This window comes from Monodelphis domestica, chromosome 5 (genome assembly GCF_027887165.1).
Source record: "Monodelphis domestica isolate mMonDom1 chromosome 5, mMonDom1.pri, whole genome shotgun sequence".
NCBI lineage: Eukaryota > Metazoa > Chordata > Mammalia > Didelphimorphia > Didelphidae > Monodelphis > Monodelphis domestica.
In genome coordinates, this window is record NC_077231.1 from 95,353,059 (window position 1) to 95,377,705 (window position 24,647).

General features: G+C 46.4%; 1 protein-coding gene across 2 annotated transcripts in view; it reads right to left on the reverse strand.

The window, feature by feature from the left end:
- Positions 1–24,647, reverse strand: part of SYN3 (synapsin III) — a 511,134-nt gene that overhangs the window by 38,258 nt on the left and 448,229 nt on the right. For both annotated transcript variants that reach the window (XM_001366239.4, XM_056798821.1), the window contains one exon: positions 274–416. In XM_001366239.4, the coding sequence (XP_001366276.1) occupies positions 274–416 (143 nt within the window). The remainder of the gene's footprint in view (positions 1–273; positions 417–24,647) is intronic.

A 24,647-nucleotide genomic window follows, 5' to 3' on the forward strand; every position in this document is an offset into this window, starting at 1 on the left:
TTAGATTGTAAGCTCCTTGAGGGCAGAGACCGTCTTCTTCTTCTTTCTGTATCCTCAACACTTAGCACACTGCCTGCTATATAACAGGAGCTTAATAAATGTTTATCAATTGTCTGATAGCCTGGGGGTTAAGGAAGTGGAAAAGGGAAGAAGAAAGATTTCTTTCTCTCCCTACCTGAGTGCTTCTCTAAGGAAAGTTTCCCTTCTCTCCCCCCCTTCCTCTCTTCCATTCTGTCCCCACTCCCACCATCCCCCCTAGCCCACAGCACTCACATGTAGGCCTTGTAATTGTTGCCAATTTTCTGGATCCGAATGTCGTACTTGGAATCGATGAAGCTTTCTGTGGTGGCGTAAGTCTTGGCCATAGCCACAATGCTGGTGATGTCCTGGTAATCGTACTGGTTTTCCACTTTCACCTTTGGGAGACACAAGGCACCAAGAAAAGGGAGAAGGAGAAGGCATTAGCTTATAGTAGGGAGACAGAGTATTGGGTTCGCCTGTTGAGAGTCCAACGACAGGTTGGAATCCCAGCTATGCTGACCATCATGTGTGACCCCAGTTCAGTCAGTTAACCTCTATGGGCCTCAGTTTGTTATTGTGTACAATAAGGGTGTGGGACTAGATAATTTCTAAGGTCTCTCCCAGCTCTGATATTTTCCATTCTAAGGTCTCTCCCAGCTCTGACACTCCCTGTTCTAAGGTCCCTCCCTGTTCTAAACCCTACATTAATCTATCTATCTATCTATCTATCTATCTATCTATCTATCTATCTATCTATCTATCTATCTATCTATCTATCTATCTACTGAATCAGTCATAACAATTGATCTGGAACCAGAGGATTTGGTTCCCTTTCCAGTTCTGTTACTTATTCCCTGCAAGGCTTTCACTAGACCATTTCAGGTTTCTGTTTCTCAGTTTCCTCATCTGCAAAATAAAAGGGTGGGAGGATATGGTCCCTGGAGGATCCCTGGCCTTTAAAGAGCCATCTCTTCCAATCCTCAACTGGGATGGAAATTGAGAGCTCAAAGGAGCCTTGGATGTCCTGACCTCCTCTTCCTCCTTTTAGAAATAAAGAGCCCAAAATCCCAAGGAGGGAAATCATTTGCTGAAATGGCACAGTAAATGGGCTTTGAAGCTGACTCTAGAACCCAGGACACAAGACTCTGAGTCTGCTGATTCTTATGTGTGTGTTCTGTGTTGTATGGATGCATGAGTGTAAAAATGTTTGTATATGTGTGTATGTGTAACTGACTATTGCTAACACAGGCATCTGATGGCCCCAAAGGGAGCCATGTGCACTGCTGGCTGAGTCTGGGCCAAGAATGTAGGGGCCAGTCCCAAGAGCTCAGGAAAAGACCTGGGGGAACTATCACGGCCAAGGGAAGAAGATGAAGCCAAAGCTCAGAGATAGTGATCGAAGGACATACCAGGGGCTGAGTCAGAGAGTGGGTGGGCCAAGGGTCGAGGCTCTAGTGATGACCAAGTCTCCCTTGGGGGATGCTTCATCCCTCCAGCTGTCCCAGAGTTGCCTCTCTGTCCTAAAGTGGACTTCCTCTCTCATGCTGTCATCATTCTTCATCCCCACAAGGAAAAGGAATTCAAAGCCCAAGCTGGAGAGGGACCCAAGGCAGGAAGGGGCCACTTCCACAGATTGGCCCCTGTAGGAGAGCCATGGTCAGAGAAGCAGGGGCTGGCCTTTAATTAAGAGCCCTCTCCACCACCTTTCCCCTTAAGCCATCCCCCCACATCCTCTGTCTCTCCATAAACAACTTTCTCTTCAGTGTCAAGCTCCACTTCCACTTTCTGATTGAGTGTAGACCTGTAGATTTATGAAGCAGTGTTGCATAATGAGTAGAAGGCAAGGAAGTAGTTTCACTTTAGCCTTGTGACCCTCAGCAAAGCTCAGGTTCAATCCCTGTCCCCTAAACCTAACACAGTATCCGGCACCTAGAAGGAGCTCAATGAATTATTGTGAAATTAAAAGAAATTGTATTCTTTATTCCTCTTCCCAATAGAACTCTGAATTCTCTCAGCAGAATATGGCCACTAAGTTCAACCCTATTTTACAGATGAGAAAACTGAGGCAGAGAGTAGTTAAGTGACTTTTCTAGAATCATACAGCTAGCAAGTGTCTGAAGGGGATTTCAAACTTGCTTCTAAGTCTAATGTTCTAGTCATGTGTCCATGTTACTTGCTAGTAGAGGTTCTTAACTGGGGGATCCATGTACTTAAGAATGTTTTTGATATCTGTATTTTGATAGAATTTATTTTCTTTGGAATTCTTTGTATTTAAAAATGCCAGCCAGACTGCCAAAGGAGTACAGGACAAAGAAAAGATTTCGAATTCCAAGTATAGAGGAAAGAACAGAAAAACATGAGGAGTCTTGAGTTCTAGTCTTGCCTCAGCCCCTCTCTGACTCAAACCAACCTTTCCCACTCTGAATTCCTTTCAGCCAGCTTACATTTCAATCAAACAAGATTGGCAGTGGTTCCACACACCCAGAGTTGAAACCTTTCACCTGCAGGCATTTGCAGAGGCTGTGCACTATGTCTAAGGATGCTAGCTCAGGCCCTATCTCTCCTTTGAAGCCTTCCGTTGATAGAGTCAGCCCTCATTTGTTAGCATGCATTCCCATTCCCAATGACCTGGTGTACTTCTCTTTACCCATTTTGTACACAACATGGAGAGAGCCTTACATCCATCTGTGTGACCCTGAGCAAGCCACTTAAATTCTTTCACTTCCTTGCCAACACAAAGAGAGCTGCTATCAATATTTGGGAACATAAAGATTCTCTCCCCTTGGGAAATGGATCCACCAGTGGTATTGCTGGGTCATGCACCTAATTATTTGTATCTTGTCTCTCCCTTGGCCTCTCTGGATCTTTCACATTTAGTACAATCACTTAGCACATAATCGATGCTTGATGTTTGTAGACTGGCTGATAAATAGAAATATATAAGATTATTTAGGAGATCAGTTGTACTGAAATAAAAATGGGCTTTCCTCCCTCAACCAAGTTCACAGACTTCCTGAAATCTATCCATAGATCTCTTGGGGGGGGTGCTGTGGACCCTAGGTTAAGAATTCTTGAACTAGTTCAATCAATTCAAATATGACCTTGGACACTTACTAGTTATCTGACCAAGTCACCTAACCCTAATTGCTTCAACTTCCTCATTTGTAAAATGAATTCAAGAAGGAAAGGACAAGCCATTCCAGTATCTTTGCCAAGAAAACCCCCAATGGGGGATCATGGAGTCAGACATGACTGAAATGACTGAAAAACCAATGGCTGGAAAAAATACCCACTAGAAACATACATGATCATCCAGCTACTTTCTGAAGGTCTCTAGGGATGGGTACTCCACCACCTTCAAAGATAAACTGTTCCACTTTGGGACAGTTCCTATAGTTAGAAAATTTTTCCTGACACCAACCCTAAATTTGCCACTCTACTCTTCCTTCTCCCCAACCCCCTTTTCTTGATTCCTCTCTCTGGGGCCAAATAGAACAATTCTAATCCCCTTTCTTCATGATGGTCTTCCAAATGCTTGGAGACAAGCATGTCCTCCTCTGAGCCTTCTTTTTTCCAGGCTAAACAAGCATCCCCAACTTCCTCAACTGGTCCTCAGATGGATGGGTTCAAGGTCCTTCACTAATACTATTGCTCTCCTCTGGTGTCTATCCAGTTTATTTCTGATGCCTTAGTAATGAGATGTTTCAAGAACTGGAAACATAGTAAATGATCAATGCATAAACAGTGTACCCAAATGGAATGGGATCATACATGAAGAAATGATGATGATGATGAAGAGAAACACGGGAAGATTGACATGAACTGTTGCAAAGTGAAATCAGCAGAACCAGGAAAACAATACACAATGAAGAAAATGAAATGAACAACAAAAAGAATGAAATGGAATGATATGTCATTATATTAAGCATGTTTGGCTCTGAAGAAGAAAGAAATGAGAAAATACACCGCCCTGCCTCCTGTTGCAAAATGCAAGGACTTCAGATATGCAACACTGTATGTATTCTGTTTTTTATTTTTTTAAACCCTTGCCCTCTGTCTTAGAATTGATACTGAGTATTGGTTCTAAGGCACAAAAGAAGTAAGGGCTGGCAATGGGGGTTAAGTAACTTGCCCAGGGTCACACAGTTGGAAGTGTCTGAGGTCACATTTGAACCCAAGACTTCCTGTCTCCAGGCATGGCTCTCTATCCACTAAGCCACCTAACTGTCTCTGTTTATTTTCTTTGTCATCGTATTCCTATCCCCTGGTACAATGCCTGGCACATGATAGGTGCTTAATAAGGAAGAAAAAACACAAATGTTATTAATCACTGACTATGTGTCAGGCTAAGTGCTTTATAAATATTATCTCATGTCAGCCTTGGCAACAACCCTGAGAGTAGGTGGGATTATTATCTCCATTTTACCAAAATCATACAGTTTGTGTTTGATATTTGAACCCAGATTCTGTCTCTAAATCCAGGGTACTTTCTACTGTTGAGGGGATGAAGGGTTGGGAAAGCAAGGATGGGATGAGGGGGTCAATGAGAGGGCATCCCAGGCTGGTGTGGGGAAAGGGGGTTGAGAGTATGGGCAGATAGAGGGAGTGTGTGTGTGAGAGTGTGTACGTGTGCAGTGGTATGAACTAGAGCTGGCAAAGCAAGGCCAGAGAGATGAAGCTTCTCTGGCTTTATTCACTGGCTGGAAACCCCCTCTGAATGTTTCACAAAGAAATGCTGAAAACAGGAAACCCAAAATGAACTGCTCTCAGAGATGAACCAGGCCTTGCCCAGGGGCCTCTGATGGGAACACAATTAACTTTCTGACTCCACTGATGCCAGCCCTGGGATTCTGCTCCCACTAGCATTCCTTGCCTCTCCCATCCCTTCCCCTCCCCTCCCTTTCCCCCCTCTCTCTTCTCCTCTCCTCCTCTCTTTTCTCCTCTCCTTTCTTCCCCTCTTTTCCCCCTTCTTCCTCTCCTCTCCTCTCCTCTCCTCTCCTCTCCTCTCCTCTCCTCTCCTCTCCTCTCCTCTCCTCTCCTCTCCTCTCCTCTCCTCTTCTCTCTTCTCCCCTTTTCTCTTCTTTCTTCCCTTCTTCTGTCCCCTGGATTCCATCATCTCTATATACTTGGTGGTATTGGTGGCATTCAGAGAAGGGAGAGATCAGTGTTTGTTGGTGTAGCCAGAGAAGGCAGACTCAGCTGGGCAATGAGAGATGGGTGGGTTGTGACTATGTGGAATAAAGGAAGTCACTCCTACCTAGAGGAATGACATAGACTAGGTCTCTGAGGTAGAGGCTGATAGAATTGTGAGACATATATTGAAATGCTAATATAAGGAACTCTGTAGGTCAAAAGACTTGGGTTCAAATCCCACTAAAAAAACCTTACCTTCTGTCTTTTTTTTTAAACCCTTACCTTCCATCTTAGAATCAATGAGGGTTAAGTGACTTGCCCAGGGTCACCCAGCTAGGAAGTGTCTGATTCCAGATTCTAACCCAAGACCTCCCATCTCTAGGCCTGGCTCTCAATCCACTAAGCCACCCAGCTGCTCCTACCTTCTGTCTTAAGATCAATTCTAAAACAGAAGATTGGCAATTGGGCTTAAGTGACTTCCTAGAATTACACAGCTTAGAAATGGCTAGGTCAGATCGCAACCCAGGATGTCCCAACTCCAGGCCTGGCACTCTATCTGCTATGCTATGGAGCTGCCCCATTAGATTCCACTTTTATTGCCTGCTGTGTTCATAACCCTGGGGAAATCATGTCATGCCCCTTTTATGGGCATCAGTGCTCTTATTTATAAAGTGTGTGTATGGGTTGCTCTAGATCCATGATGGCAAACCTATGGCACATGTGCCAAAAAGGGCATGTGGAGCCTTCTTTGTGGGTACATGCACCATTGTCCCCCTCCTTCCCCCCATCCAGGGTTCATTTCTAGAAAGCAGAAGGACTCTGGCCAAGCTGCTCCTTTCTTCCTTTCCACTACACCTGGGGACATTTCTCACATTCCCTGCCCCTCTGCCCAGTAGCCCAATGGGAGTGCTGGTGTAGGGGCATGGTCTCTGGGGCAGGGCTGGGCATGGCATGTGGTCTCAAAAAGGTTTGCCATCACTGCTCTATGATATCTCTATTGTGTGGATCAGAAGACATCCTAGAATGGACCTAAAAGTGACATGGGTTTCCCTCTTCCCCTAGAGTTGGCCATGTCCTCCAAGGGCATGCTGTGGGGTGGAGGTCAGCTGTCCAGCTTAGGGTCATTACAGGAAAGCAGAAAGATGGGCCCACTTTCCCACCTCCCAGCCCAAGTCCCATCTGCATTTGTATGCCAGATGTGAGTGTGATGACTTGTCTTGGATTCTTGGAATGGAACCCTATTCATGGTGCTGGTCTGTGTAATTTCCTCCTGATCCTGGTCCCCCTCTCTTTATCTGCATCTGGTGTGGGCTTTGCCTTCTGCTTTCAGACCCTCTGCTTGGCACCTTGTATGACTAGGAACTGACTCCTAGCTTTGACCTGGGCCCCTCTTTCAATGTGGCCTTTACTGTAGGAGAGGGGTTTGAAGGGGGCCCCTCAGATCCATCCTGTGCCAGGCTTAATCTCTGGTCTTGCCTATGGGTGCAACTGAGAGAAACAGAAATAACTTGGGCTGGATGGCTAAGATTGGAGCCCAGGGTGCTGAAATTTCTTTGCCTCGGTGCTCAAAGCCCAGGTGAGCTCCTTTCTGGAGCCATTAGAGGTGTTGGCAGATCTGTCCTGGGCACACTTCTGTCCCCAGTTTTCCAGTCAACCACTCTCCCAGCTGTTAGTCTTATCCCTTTGCCTATTCAGCAGTGGCTGGGCTTTTAGCTGCCCAGAAGCCTTCTGGGGTCCAAGGGATGGTCTGCGCTCCAGGTGAACATCCCTGCCCCAACCTCTCCTTGTCCCAGGGACAAAAGTTCCTAGTTTGACTTCTGGAAAGGAATGTTGCAGAAAGTGTATCAGCTAGGACTTGGGCAAAATACAAGCCATTTAAGTCACTTTCCCCCTTCCCTTTCTATCTTTATGGATTTAGAATGAGAAGACACCTTAGAGATGGGACCAAATCTAATCCTATCATTTTTACAGGGAAAGAAATGCAGATTCCCCCAAATCTAGTGACTTGTCCAAGGTCACATAGGAAGAGACAGATGAGATTTGAACTCAGGCCATCTGCCTCTAAAGCCCATGCTGTTTCCTTCTACCATAGCTCCCTGCTTTTCATTCTCTTCTCCTCATCCCTGCTTTCTTTGCCTGCCTACATTCCATTGGCACCGGGGGTGCAGAGAATAATAGTCCATGTGAAAGACTGGCTAGACACCAAAGTGAACACCCAGTCTCTTCTTGGAAGGGCCCAGGGAGAGCAATCTCTCCTGGCTGTGACCTGGATCCAGGTTTGAGGGCTGACCCTCTTTGGGCACTCGCCCCAGAAATCTCAACCCAAAGGTCTCCTGCCCAGGACGGCTTGGCCCTGGGCCCCTTGGCAGGTCTGGGGCCCAGGGCTGACTAACGAGGCAGGCAGCCACTACCTGAATCACCAGCATCACCTCCAGCTGGGAAGTAGACTGAGAGGGAAGCTGGGACAGGGGCCATATGGCTCTTTCTGGGAAGAAGTTGGAGCTCTGACACTTAGGGGAGTTGCCAAGGGTGGAACACGGGATGTCGCAAAATAAAACTCCTTAGAATCATTTTCTTTTATTTTAATATTTCTTTCCTTCCCATTATTCCACCCCCAACCCCCAAAGAGCAGTTTAGGTGACTTGCTCAAAGTCATGGAGGGAACTAGCATTTGGGACTCAAACCCAGCCTTCAGACTCCAAATCCAGTGGCCTGCTTTGGGTCCATGTGAGGGACACTAACAAAAGTCACTGGGAAATTAAATGGCTTCCTTGAATGGGAATGAGTTCCCTGTCACTGGGTGTATTCAAGAGATGACAGGAATTTAGGGACAGAAATGATCCAAAATATTGTCTATTTGGCTCTCAATTTACTGGTGAGAAAACCTATGCCCCTTTTATCCATGCAGCAACAAGGTCAGCTTTTAAAAATAGTTCCTTGCAATTGTCTCCTCGTCTCAGTGGTGTCCTCCTCTCAAGTCTCTGGCACTCCAATCCATCTTCACACAACCAGTAAAAAGTGATACTCCCAGATACCCCTCTGCTCCACAAACTCCAGTGGCTCCCAACTGCCTGCCTGCCTTTAGGGTCAAATAAAAATCCCTCTTCTTGTCATTCAAAGCTCCTAACCAGGGGCAGCTGGGTGGCTCAGCGGATGGAACACCACACCTAGAGATGGAAGCCTTGGGTTCACATCCGCCCTCAGACACTTCCTAGCTGTGTGCCCCTGGGTAGGTCACTTAACCCTGTTTGCCTAGCCCTTGCCTTCTCTCTCAAAGTTAGTACTAAGACAGAAAGTAAGGGTTTAAAAATGGTTCCTAGTGACGCAGCCCCCTCCTATCTTCCCAGGCTTCTCATGCACGATTCCCATTCACTAGACTAGCTCACTGTTCCTCATGGCATCCTCCGTCGCTGTGCCTTTGCCAGCCTCTGTGCCTCTGGTGCCCTCTCCAACACCCTCTCCATCTCTTGGGGTCCCTGGTTTCCTTTAAGACGCAGTTCGGACACAGCCTTCCACCTGAATCATTTTCTGGTCCCGCCAGCTCCTAGTGCCTTGCCAGCTAAGATTAGTCTGTGTCTACTTTGGAAATACCTTGTAGAGACTCTCATCTTGTATCTTGTATGTCTCCCCCACTAGAACGTAAGCTTCTTAAGAGCAAGAGCTCTCTCCCACGTTTGTCTTTAATTCCCAGCGAGTTTTCCTGAGTTCAAATCCTGTCTCAGACACTTACTAGCTGTGTGACCTTGGGCAAGTAAAGATTTGAACTGTTTGCCTCAGTTTCCTCATCTGTAAAACAAGTTGTAGAAAGAAATGGTTACCTCGAAGGCATTTGGTACTGTGAAGAGAGCCTAGGCCCTGGAGACAGACCTGAATTCAAATCCTACCTCTGACCTTTACTGGAAGGTGAGAGTTTAAAAAGCCCCAACACAGAGCAGACAGATCAATGAATTAGCTGGCATTTATTGAGTGCCTACTACATTGTGCTAAGCCCTGGAAATAGAAACAAAGGCAAATAGCCCTCGAGGAGCTCCCAGTCCAATGGGGCACCCAACCTGAAAACCAGGAGATGTAGGCAGCCTAACTTGGGGTAGTGTCAGAGGCACAGCTGCTGCCTGAGGCATTATCCACGGCCACACGGACAGCCCTGGAGACTTAGATGAGCACCTGTAAGGGGTGGCCTGAACTGGGTGCGAGTTTGGACTCCGTGGCCAAGGATCCCCGCACCTCCCAGATTCCAGAATGCGAATGGAGGCTCCAGCCTGGAAAAGTGGACTCTGGGAGAAGACATGATTGGAGTGTGGAGTCATGGATTGGGAGGGAGGGGGCGGATGACTAGCATGAACACAGACTTACTCACTCGGCTGCCCCGCCCCCACCCCCAGCCCTGGAGCAAGGGGGCCACCCTGGAAGCTTGAAGTCGACATCTTGGGAATAAACAAAAAGAAAACTCTACTTTACACAGCTGGCAACCTACATATGGAACTTGTTACCCCAAGAGGGAGTCTAGGCTGGAAATATAAATAGATTCGAAGAGGGTTTAGAGATAAATCCAATAATCCTTTTTGGCTCAAGTCATGATGGTGAGACAGAGGATTCTTAACCAGTTGGTGTCATGGTCCCTTTTGTCAATCTGGTGAAAACTCTGGACCCCTGCTCTTTCCAAAACGAGAACCCTCATCTTCTGTCCTAGAATCAATACTAAGGATCTGTTTTAGGGCACAAGCGCAGTAAGGGCTAGACAACTGGGGTAAAGTGACTGGTTCAGGGTCACACAGCTAGGAAGGATCTGATTTGAATCCAGGACTTCCCTATCTTCAGATCTGGCTCTCAATCCACTGAGCAACCTAGCTGCTCTGATCCTATGATTCTTTATAGATTTACTAGCTGCAAAATCATGGGCAACTCTGTCTGTCTGTCTGTCTGTCTGTCTGTCTGTCTGTCTTTCTCCTCCTCCATCTCCGTCTCCCTTGTTTCTCTGTCTCTGTTTCTCCCTCTTTCTCTTGGTCTCTGCTGTTCTGCCTCTTGTAGGTAAATGAGGATATCTCTAGATATGTATATATGCCTATCCTAGGAAGTGTGACTCATAGGAAGTATATAAATAAGCTTATGTATACACACACCTTGCCTTATATACTTTACATACAGATATGTGTGCATATTATATATGTATATGTATATACGTGTACACTTCTAATGATTCTTTATAGACTTGCATTGGAGGAAACTGGGTGTGTGGTAGTGTTGGGGGCTGTTGCTGTTTATTGACCTCTTCCCCCCCCCCCCCCACCCGGAAGGGAATTGATGACAATTCTGCCAGCTGCAGGTCAGGGTCAGGCTGAAGAGTTTGAAGGGCTTCATGTAATGGGGTGCTTTGTAGATGACAGAGCTGTAATCTGGCCTCACACACTTCCTAGCTGTGTGACCCTGGGCAAGTCACTTAACCCCCATCACCTAGCCCTCACCTCTCTTCTGCTTTAGAAGATCTGATTCTAAGACAGAAAGTAAGGGTTTATGGTGAAATTGCTTTGTCATTTCTGTAAGGGGAGGAAAGAAGGGAGGGAAACAATAAGAACCATGTAACCATGGGACACAATTTAAAAATTAAATTAAATCCCCAAAGCCACCCCATTTTACAGATGAAAAAACTGAGACCCAGAGAGAAAGAGATTTGTCCAAGATCACATAAAGAGTGAGTAGCATAGGCAGGATTTGAACCCAGGTCTTAAGGCTCCAAAACCAGCCAGTACCATGCTGCTGATTGAACAAAAATGGGGTTAGGAGGACAGAGAGGGAGGGATGAAGAAGGGGAGAGTGGGACCAAAACGAGCCCAAAAAAGGAAAGGTGGAAAGATTTCCCCCTGCTTCCCTTCTGTACGGCCTCCATTCATTAGCTCCACAAAGGCCCATGGGCTGCAGAGGCTCCTTGGCTGGCATGTATGAGTCTGCCAGGCGGGGGGCTGCTTGTCTGGGGAGGGGTATCCTCCTGTGGCTGGGAACCTTTGTTTGCCCAAGGCTCTTCTCTTCCCAATATGAAGAGAATCTGGGCCAGTCCTGCTGCCAGCGGCCCCTTCCTCAGCCCTGAGGGGAGGCAAGAAGATTCACCTGTCCTTGGCTTCCTGCCAGCCCCCCAGCCCTGCTTGGGCTTGGCCAGGGTACAGCTCTCCCTGGCTTGGGCACCCTTGCCAGTCTTGGGGCAGGGGGCTAGGAGAGAAGGATGGAGACCCGGATACCTAGGCATTGTGGGTCAGGGTCCCTCCTGCCGGGCGTGGCTGAGAGCCCCCTCCCCAGCCCCCCCCCCATCTGGCTGGGCCTGGCGGACGATGGCAGGGTCAGTGGGGTCCTTGTAAGGCAAATGAATCTCACACTTCTCTTGCCTGAGCTGATCCGAGGCATGCTGTCCTCCTTGGGGTGGGGTCTGAGAACACGACCTCTGGGGCCATGAAAAGCAAAGCTCGCCGGGGCTTTGAGGGGCATCAATCACCCATGAAATGAAAAGGCCGGGCGTGAAAGAGCCAGACGAGGGGCTCGCGCGCTCCCTGGCTACTCCGTCTGTCTCTGGCTGTCACCACTCCGTGTCAGGCACGGTGGGGGCTCGGGGGACCTTTGCCCTGACCAAGTGTCCCTCTCCATCCATGGCAGAGCTGCTTTTCTTCCTGGGACAGCAGGATCCCCAGTTTAACTGCCCCAAGGACCCTTTGGTGCCTTCGAGCTGGAATTCTAGATCATTTCAAAAACAAACAGCAAAAACCAAGCCGCTTAAGCCGTGTTATTTCAGGCACAGGAGGCCCCTGTCCATGCAAGCCAGTCAACGTCTAGGTCCAGGGAGGGCCACTGAGTAGGGACGCCAGGGCCTGGCTTTGAGGAAGGCTTGGCCTCCATAGCCCTGGCTCCATCTCAACTGTGTGACCTTGGACAAGTCCCTCCCACCTCTCTTGCGCCCAGTTTTCTTCTCCTTGAATGGAGAGCCCTAGAGAGCCCATTGAAGGAGGCAAAAGCCCTGGGTGTCCTCTCCAGGCCTCAGAAGAGGTGGCTTCTGAGACCCCCTCCAGATAAAAATCCATAAAGTCCTTTCAGTGTTCTTTCCGGGCACCTCACGTGCCCAACAGGCTATCTTGGATAAGGATATCCCTGATGGGGGATAATGGAAATCACAAGAGGGGAAACAGCAGACCCAGGTCTGCCCTCCAGGGCTTTACAATCTGCTTCTCTGCCAGGCTGCGGGTGGGATGGGATGGGAGGAGGGCATTCTGGGAGAGTGAGAGTCATGGCACAGACGGGGGGATGCTGAGGAGGAGTCAGGCAGGCTGGCACAGAGAGGGATTAATGGGAAAAATGGGAAATTCGGCTGTGCAGGTAAAATGAGGACTTGAAAACCAAAGAGGGGGTCGATTGGATGTGGCAGGAATAGGGAGCAGGAACGGGAAGCAGCGGTGGGCATCGTGAGTGGAGTGTGGCACACGGGAAGGAGGTGGACATGGAATTTAGGGAAAGCAGTTAAAAAAGGAGAGATAAAGTTCATAAGGTGAGGAGGAGAGGACCTTCCAACTCTTTAGGACCCTATTTGGGACTTTCTTGGCAGAGAAACTACAGTGGTTGGCCATTTTCTTCTCCAGCTCATTTGACAGATAAGGAAACCGAGGCAAACAGGATGAAATGACTTGCTTGGGGTCTCACAGCTACTACTTGTCTGTGGCGGGATTTGAACTCAGGAAGATGCATCTTCTTGACTTGAGGTCCAATGCTCTATCCATGGTGCCTACCTTAGGACAAGGGGGAGGGTGATGGCATGGAGAATTAGACGGGCAGAAAATCAGAAAGCCTTTTTGCCCATTGTGCTGTGTTGAGCCTTTGAGAAAGCACTTGCAGTGATAGGAACGGACACTCATTCATTCATTCATTCTCTGTTGCCATTCCCTGATTCACGCACTCATTCTTTCATAACAGCTATCGTTTTACGGCTCCCACAGGGCTACCCTTTGCTAGAGAGCTCTCAGGTCAGACCCCAAGTGAAATGAACACCCAAGGTGCCCGGAGCGCCTGGATTCAGTCCAAATGATTGGACTTGGGGAGTGCAGGAAAGGAGAGTCAAGAAGCAGCGGGACTGAGAAGCTAAGAGCCTGGAAGAACGTTGCTGCCCTGGGCAGGAAAAGAGGAGTTTGGGTAGGGCGAGACAGTGGGGAAACAAAATAAATTCCATTTTGGACACACTGAGTTTGAGATACCTGGGCCACAGGTGGTGCAGTGGATAGAGCGCTGGGTCTGGAGTCAGGAAGACTCGTCTTCCTGAGTTCAAATTTGACTTGAGATACTTCCTCACTGTGTGACCTTGGGCAAGTCACTTCACCCCAGTTGCTTTAGTTTCCTCATCTGTCAAACGACCTGGAGAAGGAAATGGCAAACTACTACAGTATCTCTGCCAAGAAAACACCAAATGGGGCCATAAAGAGTCAGAATGACTGACATGACCAAACAACAACTAGGAATATTCATTTGAAAATGTTCCATAGGTGGTTGGTAAGGGGGAAATAGAGCTAGGAAAGAAACTAGAGCTAGATATATAGGATAAACCATGAATATTCCCCATAGGCTTGCCTGTCCTGACTTCATCCAGGACCAACAAATATTGATATTTTATGAAACAAAAGCTTCCAAAAATAGAAAGCCATGGGGGCTACTAAGTGGTTCAGTGGATTGAGAGGCAGGTCCAGAGACAGGAGGTCCTGGGTTCAAATCTAACCTCAGCCACTTCCCAGCTGTGTGACCCTGGGCAAGTCACTTGACCCCCATTGCCTAGCCCTTACACTCTTCTGCCTTGGAACCAATACACAGTACTGATTACAAGACAGAGGGTAAGAGTTAAAAAAAAAAGAAAAGAAACCCATCTAGTGAGCCTATTTCTCTGGATCTCTGTCTTCTAATTTGTACAATGGCATCATAGACTCGATGGCTTCTGGGATCCTGTAATCCCATGAACCAACGTTGAGCCTAGGAACTTTCCAAAACGATTGAATTTCTAATCTCAGAGCCATATCTGACTTCTTCCCAGGTACTGGCCAAACAATTTCATTCATCTTTTCTCTTCCACCCAACTCCACTACCAACTCCTGGCCCAGGATCTACTTCTCAAGCCCAACCTCTCTCTTGCCCTCCTGTAAAGGGAGAGCATCAGATCACAGGCTCTCATACTTTCCCTTCCTTCAGCCTGAATAAATCACACAAGACATACAGCATTGTTTGTGTTTTCTCTCCCTATTAGAACATAAACACCTAGAGGGTAAGGAATGTCTTTGTATCTCCAGTATTTTTTGTTGTTGTTGTAACCCTGACCTTCCATCTTAGTTACTGCTTACTTACTTACTTAGTTACATCTTACTTACTGCTGTGTATCGGTTCCCAAGGCAGAAGAGTGGTAAGGGCTAGGCATGGGGGCGAAGTGACTTGCCCAGGGTCACACAGCTGGGAAGTGTCTGAGGTTAGATTTGAACCCAGGATCTCCTGTCTCTGGGCCTGGCTCTCCATCCACAGAGCCTCCCAGCTGCCCTATCCCCAGTTTTTTGCCCAGTGCCTCGTGCATAGTAGGAGTTTAACAGAGGCCAGTTGACTGATGTAGAGATTTCAGCTCTACATCTATGTTCTCTGTCTGCCTGAGACAAGCTAGACGTTTCCCTGGCACCTCAGACTCAATCCTTTCCCAGGCTGAATTTATTTGTGATCTTTTTCCCAGAGCACACTCCTCCTTCTACCTTCATTATTTCTGTCAGGGGCATCATTGTTTGCTTAGTCTCCCTTATCTTTGTCTCCTCTCTCTCCCTAACCTCCTACCTCTCAGAGGGTGCCAAATCCTGTTGATTTGATGTCTGTAATCCATCTCTCTTTCTCCCTCCCTTCATCTTCTCCTCTCCATTCCAACATCCACAATATCATTTCCACCTACGTGGCCTATTACACCAGCTTAGCGGGTCTTCCCATCTCTGCCGTTTCTCCCAGACTAGAGGGAAAGGGATTATATAAAGTACTGGGAATCTGTATCAGAGGACCTGTGTTCAAGTCTCACCCTTGCCACGTGCTCCCTGGTTCCTTGGTTTCTTCATTTATAGGATGAGGGAGTGTATGCTGGGTGTTTTGCAAATGTAAAGCACTATAGAAAGGTAAATTATCATCATTAATTCCCAGTTTATCCATTGGGCTGATAGGTAGTACAGTGGACAGAGAGCTGGGTCCTGAGTCAGGAAGACTTGAGTTCAAATCTGTCCGACATGACCCAGGGCAAATCACTTTACCTTGTTTGCCCTAGTTTCCTCATCTATTAAATGAACTGGAGAAGGAGATGACAAAGTACTCCAGTATCTTTGCCAAGAAAACCCCAGATGGGGTAATGAAGAATTAGACATGACTAAACAACAATAGATCTCTCCTTTATGTGACTGCAGATCGATTCCAAATCCTTTCTGTGGACAAGCATGGTGATGCACACTTGTCACCCCTGTTCCTTGAGAGGCTGAGGCTGTTAGATCACTAGATACAGGAATTCTGAGCTATAGTGGGCTAAGCCAGTCAAGCGTCCCCACCAAATCTGGCACTAATAGGGTGAGTCCCAGGGAGGCAGGACACCAGGCTGCCCAAGGAAGGGTGAACCAGGTTGGAAAAATAGAGCAGGTCAAAGTTTCTATGTCTATTAGTATGAGTGGGTGCTACCCTTCCAGAGTGGGCAAGGTAAGGAGAATCTGCCAATAAAACAAACAAACAGAAATAAGTAAACTACTCAGTGGCTCCCAGTTTCTTCATCATCATCATCACCATCATTAATAATTTCATTATCATCATTCGTAGATGATTTTATTATCCCCCAAATAAAGTTCCAGTCCTGGCATTCAAAAGAGAAAAATTCCAACTTCTCTACTAGCAGCAATGCAATGATCCAGGACAATTTTACGGGACTCACGAGAAAGATGCTCTCCACATCCAGAGGAAGAACTGTGGGAGCAGAAACACAGAAGAAAAACAACTGCCTGATCACATGGTCCGATGGGGACAGGATTGGGGATGTAGACTCTGAATGATCACCCTTGTGCACATATTAATAATATGGAAATAGGTTTGGATCAAGGACACATGTAAAACCCAGTGGAATTTTGTGTTGACTATGGGAGGGGGAGGGAGGACAGGAGAGAAAGAACATGATTCTTGTAACTATGGGAAAATATTCTAAATTAATTAATTAAATAAAAAAATTGTTAAGGCTAAAAGAAAAAAATTCTACTCCAATGTAGGACTATAGACTTAGGCCTAGAAGATTTAAAGATTGTCTGTTCTACCTCCCTCACTTTACAGATGAGAAAATGGAGGCCAGGCTCTGAGATTCATTTGTACAAGGTCACAACAGCCAGTCAGTGGCAGAGATGGAATTTGAACTCAATTGCTTCAGCTCCACAGCAACTCCTTTAAAATCAGGTAAGGAATTGGGAAAAGGAAGGGGATTTGAACTCAGGTCTTCATGCCTCCGAGTTCAGTGCCGAAACAAGTGTTTATTTTATCCAGGAGTTAATATTACAGGAAGTCTCAAATACTGCATAACCACTGATGTGCGAAGGGCACAATTTTTAAACTTAAAGTCACATTTGGACTTTGGTTTAGAGTAGCCAAAGGCTGTTTTAGGTATGGAAACAGTCCTGGGTCTGGTGGTAGACATCCTGGAAGGGTTTAGTATATGGAATTTGTTAGCCATGTGTCTATTGGAGAACCTGTTCAAGGTAGATGTAGTTTTCTATGATTTTAGCAAAGTTTTTGATAAAGCCTCTCTTCCTGTTCTGAAAAAAAAAATGGGGAGGAATAGTTCAGGTGATAGTCTTCCTTCCTTCCTTCCTTCCTTCCTTCCTTCCTTCCTTCCTTCCTTCCTTCCTTCCTTCCTTCCTTCCTTCCTTCCTTCCTTCCTTCCTTCCTTCCTTCCTTCCTTCCTTCCTTCCTTCCTTCCTTCCTTCCTTCCTTCCTTCCTTCCCTCCTTCCTTCCCTCCTTCCTTCCTTCCTTCCTTCCTTCCCTCCTTCCTTCCCTCCTTCCTTCCCTCCTTCCTTCCATCCTTCCTTCCTTCCTTCCTGCCTTCCTGCCTTCCTGCCTTCCTTCCTTCCTGCCTTCCTGCCTTCCTGCCTTCCTTCCTGCCTTCCTTCCTTCCTGCCTTCCTTCCTTCCTGCCTTCCTCCCTCCCTCCCTCCCCCCCCCTTTCATAATAGATTACTTGGGTACAGGAATGAATGGCACTTGGTTATCCAATCTGCAGGAAACACAAAACTAGGTGGAATTCTTAAAACTGGATAACAGTCAAGATTCAAAAAATATCTTGACAGGTTTGATCGTTGGGCTAAATTGAGAAAGATTAGGTTAAAAAAATCAGCTTTGTCAGATAAAGACAAAGGAGGTAGGACTAGACAGCAGCTTGTCTAAAAATCGTTATTGTGAACTGTGAAATGAGTCTGTCAATGACATTAAATGGCCGATATGAAGGCTAATGCATTGATTGGCTAGAATCAGGGAGGAGGGTGATAGGGACAATTGTGCTGTATCTTGCCTTGGTCAAACTAATCTGGACTACTACATCAATCCTGAGGAACCATCACTTAGAGGGATATTTATTTATTTATTCATTCATTTATCCACCCACCCATCTACCCATCCATCCACTCATTCGTTTGTTTGTATAAAAAGCCTTACTTTCTGTTTTGGAATCAGTACTGAATATTGGTTCCAAGTCAGAAGAGTGGTAAGGGCTAGGCAATGGGAGTTAAGTGACTCATCCAAGATCTCAAAGCTAGGAAGTCTCTGAGGACAGATTTGAACCCTGGACCTCCCATCTCTAGGCTTGGCTCTCCAACCACTAAGCTACCTAGCTTCCTCATAGATATAATATTACTAATGGTCTGGAGAATATACAAGGATAGCCAATAGTCTTGAGTACATGCCATATAGTGATCAGATGACAGAATGGAAAATCTTTAGCCTAAAGAAGATAAGACATGGCAGAAAGGGGAAGGGCAGAAATCACCTTCAAATATCCTATGTGGAAGTGGGGTTAGTCTTGTTCTTGGCCCTAGAATCAGGAGCAATGGGTAGAAGTTGAGTTGGTGGCATGACATAGTGGATAATATTCTAGACTTGAAGTCTGGAAAATCTGGGTTCAAATCCCTGGGCAAGTCCCTGAATCTGTTTCCTTTTCTGTAAATTGTGCTGTCTTTCCCCATTAAAGCATAAACTCCTTTAGGGCAGGGATGCTCTTTCTTTTTGCTTGAATTTCTATTCCCAGAACTCACAGTAAATGCCTCATAAATGTTCATTGAATTGATTTTTTTCTAAACCCTCACCTTCCACCTTAGAATCAATTCTATGTATTGGTTCCAAGGCAGAAGAGCAGTAAAGGCTAGGCAATGGGGTTTAAGTGACTTGCCCAGGGTCACACAGCTAGGAAGTGTCTGAGGCCACATTTGAACCCAGGACCTCCCATCTCTAGGCCTGGCTCTCCATCCACTGAGCCACCCAGCTGCCTCCATTGTGTTGACTTTTTAAAGCTGGACAGCTTCTAAGGTTTAAGGTCAGTTCCTGAAGCTATCATTCTATGAAAAAGCGAAAAGGACCTTAATAATTAGCCATCCAAACGGTGAATGGGTGGCCTCACAAGGGTTAGTTGACCACTTGGCTTGTGTTAGAATGGAGTTTCTGGCTTCTCCCAAGGTCTCTCCCATCTATGGGACTGTGTGGCTGTCGGACTATGGGAGTGTAGAAGGACACATGACACAGGCTGGCCTGGGTGACAGGTTCCACCCCTCTAGAGTGACTTATTTGTTTATGTTTCGGAGGTCTGCAGGGTCATGATCTGCGTCACCCAGGAAAGCCGAGATGCTCCAAGGACATGAATGAGTAGCTGGTTCATCGTAGGGCTTACCTTGGTTCAGGTAAGTGCCAGAAAGCCTGCGGATTGAGCAGTTTAGAAGCTATTTCTGAGTTTCCTATGCAGGTGGTGAGGGAAGAAGAGGGTGTGGGACAGGACAAGTCACGGAATGTGCTGGGTGATTCCCTGGTGGTTTGACTCATTGGAGAAATATTGGGACATTAAGTACTCTATACAGATATACACACATGCACACAATATGCATATGTGTACGCATGCATGCATGTACATATACATACGAGCCTGTGGTGACACACATAAACATATATATTTAAAGAGAAGCAGAATTTTCAGACAAAAAAACCCACAGTGAGGCTGAGACAACTCTAGAAACCACTAGGCGTTACTCAGAGCTTCTGGGAGAGAGGTCGGAGGGTTAAGTAGCAATTGTGGCCATTAGTGAATTTGAATTTAAAAAATTAATTTGGGGTTGGCATTACCCTGGCTCATTTCCCAGAATTTCCCTCCTACAGGGAGGTGGGGGAGAGGAGTCCCCAGAGGGTGGAAAGAACTTGGGACTCAGACAGACCTAGGTTGAAGTCTCCCTGCTGGCCTGCCTTCCTAGCAAATAATCCGGATTCTTCATCTGTACTATAGATAGGGGGCAGCTAGATGGGTGGCAAAGAGAACAGAGTGCCAGGCATGAAGTCAGAAAGACATCTTCCTGAGTTCAAATATGGCCTCAGACATTTACTAGCTGTGTGACCCTGAGCAAATCACTTTACCCTGTTGGCCTCAGTTTCCTCATCTGTAAAATGAACTGGAGAAGGAAATGGCAAACCCTCTAGTATTTCTAATACCAAATAGGGTCACAAAGAATCAGGCATGACAACAGCAACAACACTATAGAAAGACTAATTCTTGATTTCAAGGGCAAGATTCCCTCTTGTACACAATTATGTTGTAGGCAAACTGGCCTCCTTGCCATTGCTCCATACACAAACATTCTATGGCTGTGCCCTGGCTATCCTCTATGTCTGGAATGCTCTCCCACTTTAACTGTGCCTCCTTGGAATCCCACCTTCCTTTCTGGCTGAGTTCAAATGTCCCCTGGAAGGCATTCCTTTATCAGCCCATTCCTGCCTTGCTGGAACTTCTCCATCTTCCCAAATGATTTTATAATGTACACATGTATAATCACAGTGTTTTTATGCAATCATTTGATTCTGAACAGAAACATTCCTCATTGCCTTTTTTTCTCTGAAATTCCAACCCATCAAGTGAGATTATTGAACTATTGAACTCATGCATAGCATAGGGTATACAAAGATGTTTTAGAAGCCAGGAAAACCTGAGTTCAAATCACATCTCTGATTCATGCTGACTGTCTAACCCTGGGAGAGTCACTTCACTCATCAGTGCTCGGGGCATCTCTAAGTGACAAAGAAGGTGCCAAACCTATGTATTTATGCAAGTGCTTTTATAAATCTGTATCTCTCTTTGTGCACAAACTATTCTTTTATCACTATGACTTCTTTGATGCCTCATTATGAAGTGGAAGTTACCCTAGGTCCATTGAGTCATTGGCTCCTCCAATCTGTAAGGGCCACTCCAGCATCCCAAAGTGCCAACTCTTTTATTCTGAGTCAGACATGGTCAGAAGCAGGAAGGGAAGCTCTGCCCATATTCCATGGGATGGCCCAAATATGCCTCCCTGTGCTATGTGGGTAACCTCAGGTTCTCTGAGGCAACAGATCAGGCGTGCAAGCTCAGACACAACTGACGGAGCTGGATGGGCTTTGAAGAAGGTCCTGATGATGGAGTCTGTCTTTCATTCAAGAATCAGGCTGGTTGGGGCCAGAGGAAACTCCTGCCAACCACTTTACTAGTCCTAGAGAGGTTTTAATCTATGTTCTTAGGGAGAGGATGCAAGCCAGATGAGATCACAAAGCCCTCAAGAATTAAGGTGTTTTGTTTATTAACATTCCTAACTCTGCTATAAGGGTACTAAGTAAGGGCATATTTCTCTTCCTATTTCTGCTACCTCTAGAGACTGCATTGCACATATTAAACATTTGATAGATGATCAAAGAATGGGTATTAAGTAAAGAAATGAAAAGTTTCCTTCCTCCCCTATCTTCTTCTCTTCCTTTTCTTCCTTCCTTCCTTCCTTCCTTCCTTCCTTCCTTCCTTCCTTCCTTCCTTCCTTCCTTCCTTCCTGCCTGCCTGCCTGCCTGCCTTCCTTTTTCTCTTCTTCCCTCCCTCCCCCTCTCCCTCCTCTCTCCCTCTTTCTCTTCTTCTTTCCCTCCTTCCCTCCCTCCCTCTCTCCCTATCTCTCTATCTCTGTTTCTCTCTGTCTCTCCCTCCCTCCATCTCTGTCTCTCTGTCTTCTCTGTCTGTCTGTCTGCCTGTCTTCCCCACCCCATTCCACTCCCAGTCTTAGTATGAATTCTAAGACAGAAGAGTGACAAGTTAGGCAATTGCAGTTAAGTGACTTGCCCAGGATCACACAGCTAGGAAGTGTCTGAGGCCAGATTTGAATTGTTGAGTATTTCCTACATGTGGAACACCCTCCCAGGCACAGGGGTTACAAAGACAAAAGGAAGATAGTCACTGTTCTCAAAGAATTTACATTCCAGTGGAAATAATGAAGATCTTACCATTGCTCCCTCCATTGTTCCATTGGAGTAATGTATGAAGCACTAAGGAGAGCTAAGCCTTCCCTGCCAGCTCAGGTTCCCCTGAGCTTTACATAGTCAATTCATTTCCACTTGATTGAATTTGATTCAGTTCAGCCCATTCAGTTCAGTTAAACACACATTTATTTAGCACCTGCTTGAAGCCTGCATTGTGCCTACCATACCTATTGTGGTGGGTATTTGGAATACAAACCCAAGAAGAGAACGAGTCCCTGTCCTCACGAGGAGGACATTAAGCCCAACTTCTACACAATTCCAGGTTTCATATCTGTAATGCATTTGTTAGGTCATGTCACACCAACAAGCAATTATTAAGCACCTCCTGTGTGCCAGGCACTGTGCTAAGGGCTGGGGATACAAAGAAAGGGGGAAAGTTATGTCTGCTCTCAAGGAGCTCCTGGTCTAATGGGAGAGACCACTAAGAATACACACTCTCATACACAGATAGCTCTTCTAGAACAAAGAAAACGAAGGTGAGCTGAGTGTAGCCCTGCCAGACAGACTTAGAAAATAACCCTAATTAGGGAGTAAGAATGGGAAAAGGGGATAGATCTGGAAGCTGATGACATGACATGTATATGCATATTTGCACATATATGCCTGTGCACACACATGTGTTTGTATGATGTTTGTACACACAGAATACAATGTGTCCATCCTTATACACATGCACATATATGTGTGTGTGTGTGTGTGTGTGTGTGCGCGTGTGTGTGCACATATTCAGGATACACTGAAGATACTCAACAGAGGGACAGCACAGCACTGAGAGGGACCCCAGAGCAGCTAGGAAGTGCCGTAGTGCACAGAGTACCAGACCTGCAGTCTGGAAGAAAATCTGGCCTCAGACACTTATTGGCCATGTGACTCTGAGCAGGCCACTTCACCCTGTTTGCCTCAATTTCCTCATCTGTCAAATGCATCAGAGAAGAAAACAGCAAACCACTCCAAGATCTTTGCCAAGAAAACCCCAAAAGGAGTCACAAAGACTGGATGTGACTGAACAGCAACAAAAACCTCTCTTTATGGGGCAGTTAGGTGGCTTAGTGGATAAAGAGCCAGGTCTGGAGTTGGGAGGGCCTGAGTTCAAATCTAGATTCAGATACTTCTCAGCTATGTGACTCTGGATAAGTCACTTAACCCCAATTGCCCAGCTGTTAGAACAGATACTTAGTGTTGATTCCAAGACAGAAAGTAAGGGGTAAAAAAGAGAGAGAGAGAGAGAGAGAGAGAGAGAGAGAGAGAGAGAGAGAGAGAGAGAGAGAGAGAGAGAGAGAGAGAAGCTCCCAAATAGCTTCTCCAGAAGGTGGGTTTGGAGGCAGGCCTTAGAGGAAGCAATACTGCATTTTGGACCAGTGTGTTGTGGTATTTTATCTCTTACCTAGACTGGGAACTCCTTGAGGGCAGGGACGGAGTCTTACCTTAGCTTTGCTTCTTCCCCAGCACCTGTCTCAGGGCTCTCCACCTTGTAGGTCCTTTAACTGAGCCAGATCACATTTAGACTTGTGGTAGAAGGGACAAAGGGGAGCTGAGAAAAGTCTGGACCATAACTGGGGCAACTGTCTGCCCCAGAGCCCAGGTCAAGAGGACAGTTGGTCTTGGAAAGGGGGCAAGGGGTGAAAACGAAGCCCAGAGATGGGCACACTTTAGCCTCAGTCCCTGGACTTCAGCCCTGGCTGACTGGCCCCTTTTTTGGCCATGGTGGCTTCTGAAAAGTTGGTCTTTTCCTCCCGCTCCTTGAAACATAATATTTGTCCCTTCACCCTCCAAAGGAGAGAATGGAGCCTCCTCTCTCTGGCCTCCTTAAAGCAGCAGTATTTTCCAAACCCTCCTTGGAGAACAGTCTATTTTTCTTCCCAGGCCCTGGGGAGGATGACAAAACAGTCCTTCCTGAAAAAAAAAGAACTCTGGGCATGATTTTTTTCTCCTTCATAAGATGAATAGGAGCTCTGTTTTTGTTTTTGTTTGTTGTTTTTTTGGGGGGTGAAGAGAAGGGGAGAGGCGGCGGGAGGAAAGAGTTATATTTAAAAATAAATAAAAATAAAGTTCTCTCCTCAGCTCAAGGAAAATCGCTCTGACAGCTTCATCAGGTCAGTGCCATCCCCATGTCATAATCATGGAATTGAAATGGGAAGAAGGGCACAGATTTAGAGGCTCTTGAAATTATATATATATATATATATGTATATATATATATACACACATATATATATATAATTACATATTATTTGTATGCTTACGTATATGTATACACACATGTTGTTGGGTAATTTCAGTCATATATGACTCTCTGTGACCCCATGTGGGGTTTTCTTGGCAAAGATATTGGATGGTTTGCCATCTCTTTCTCCAGCTCATATATCAGAGAAGGAAACTGAAACCAACAGGGTAAAGTGACTTACCCAGGGACACACAACTAGCAAGTGTCTGAGGCTGGCTTTGAACTCTTGAACATGAATCTTCCTAATTCCAAGCCTAATGCTCTATCCATTGTGCCATCTAGTTGCCCCTATATACACAAATGTGTATATATATGTGTATGTATACATGCACACACATCTATACACTTACACACAGACAGACACTTAGAGTCGTCTCTCCTAAAAGGAACTGTTTTCTTGCTCTCTGGATCTGGCCCTCTTGTCCTTCCCATGATCCAACTTGGGAGGGGAGAAAAGAGCTTCTTTGAGTGAACGGGCAGTTCTGGGCTCTGGGCCTGGGGCACTCCCCGGTCATCCAGCCACCTCTTGGCAGGGATTCACACAGCTGGGGTTTCACCCTTGGAAACAGCCTCAGTGGGGAGGGAGGGAGCGCAGGAGGGCACGAGTTTGGAGACAAGGGCCATTTCAAAGGCTCAGAGCTCCTCTCCCATGGGGCCCCCAGGGGCTCTGAGGTGGGGCCATGAGGTTGGCAGCTGCCAA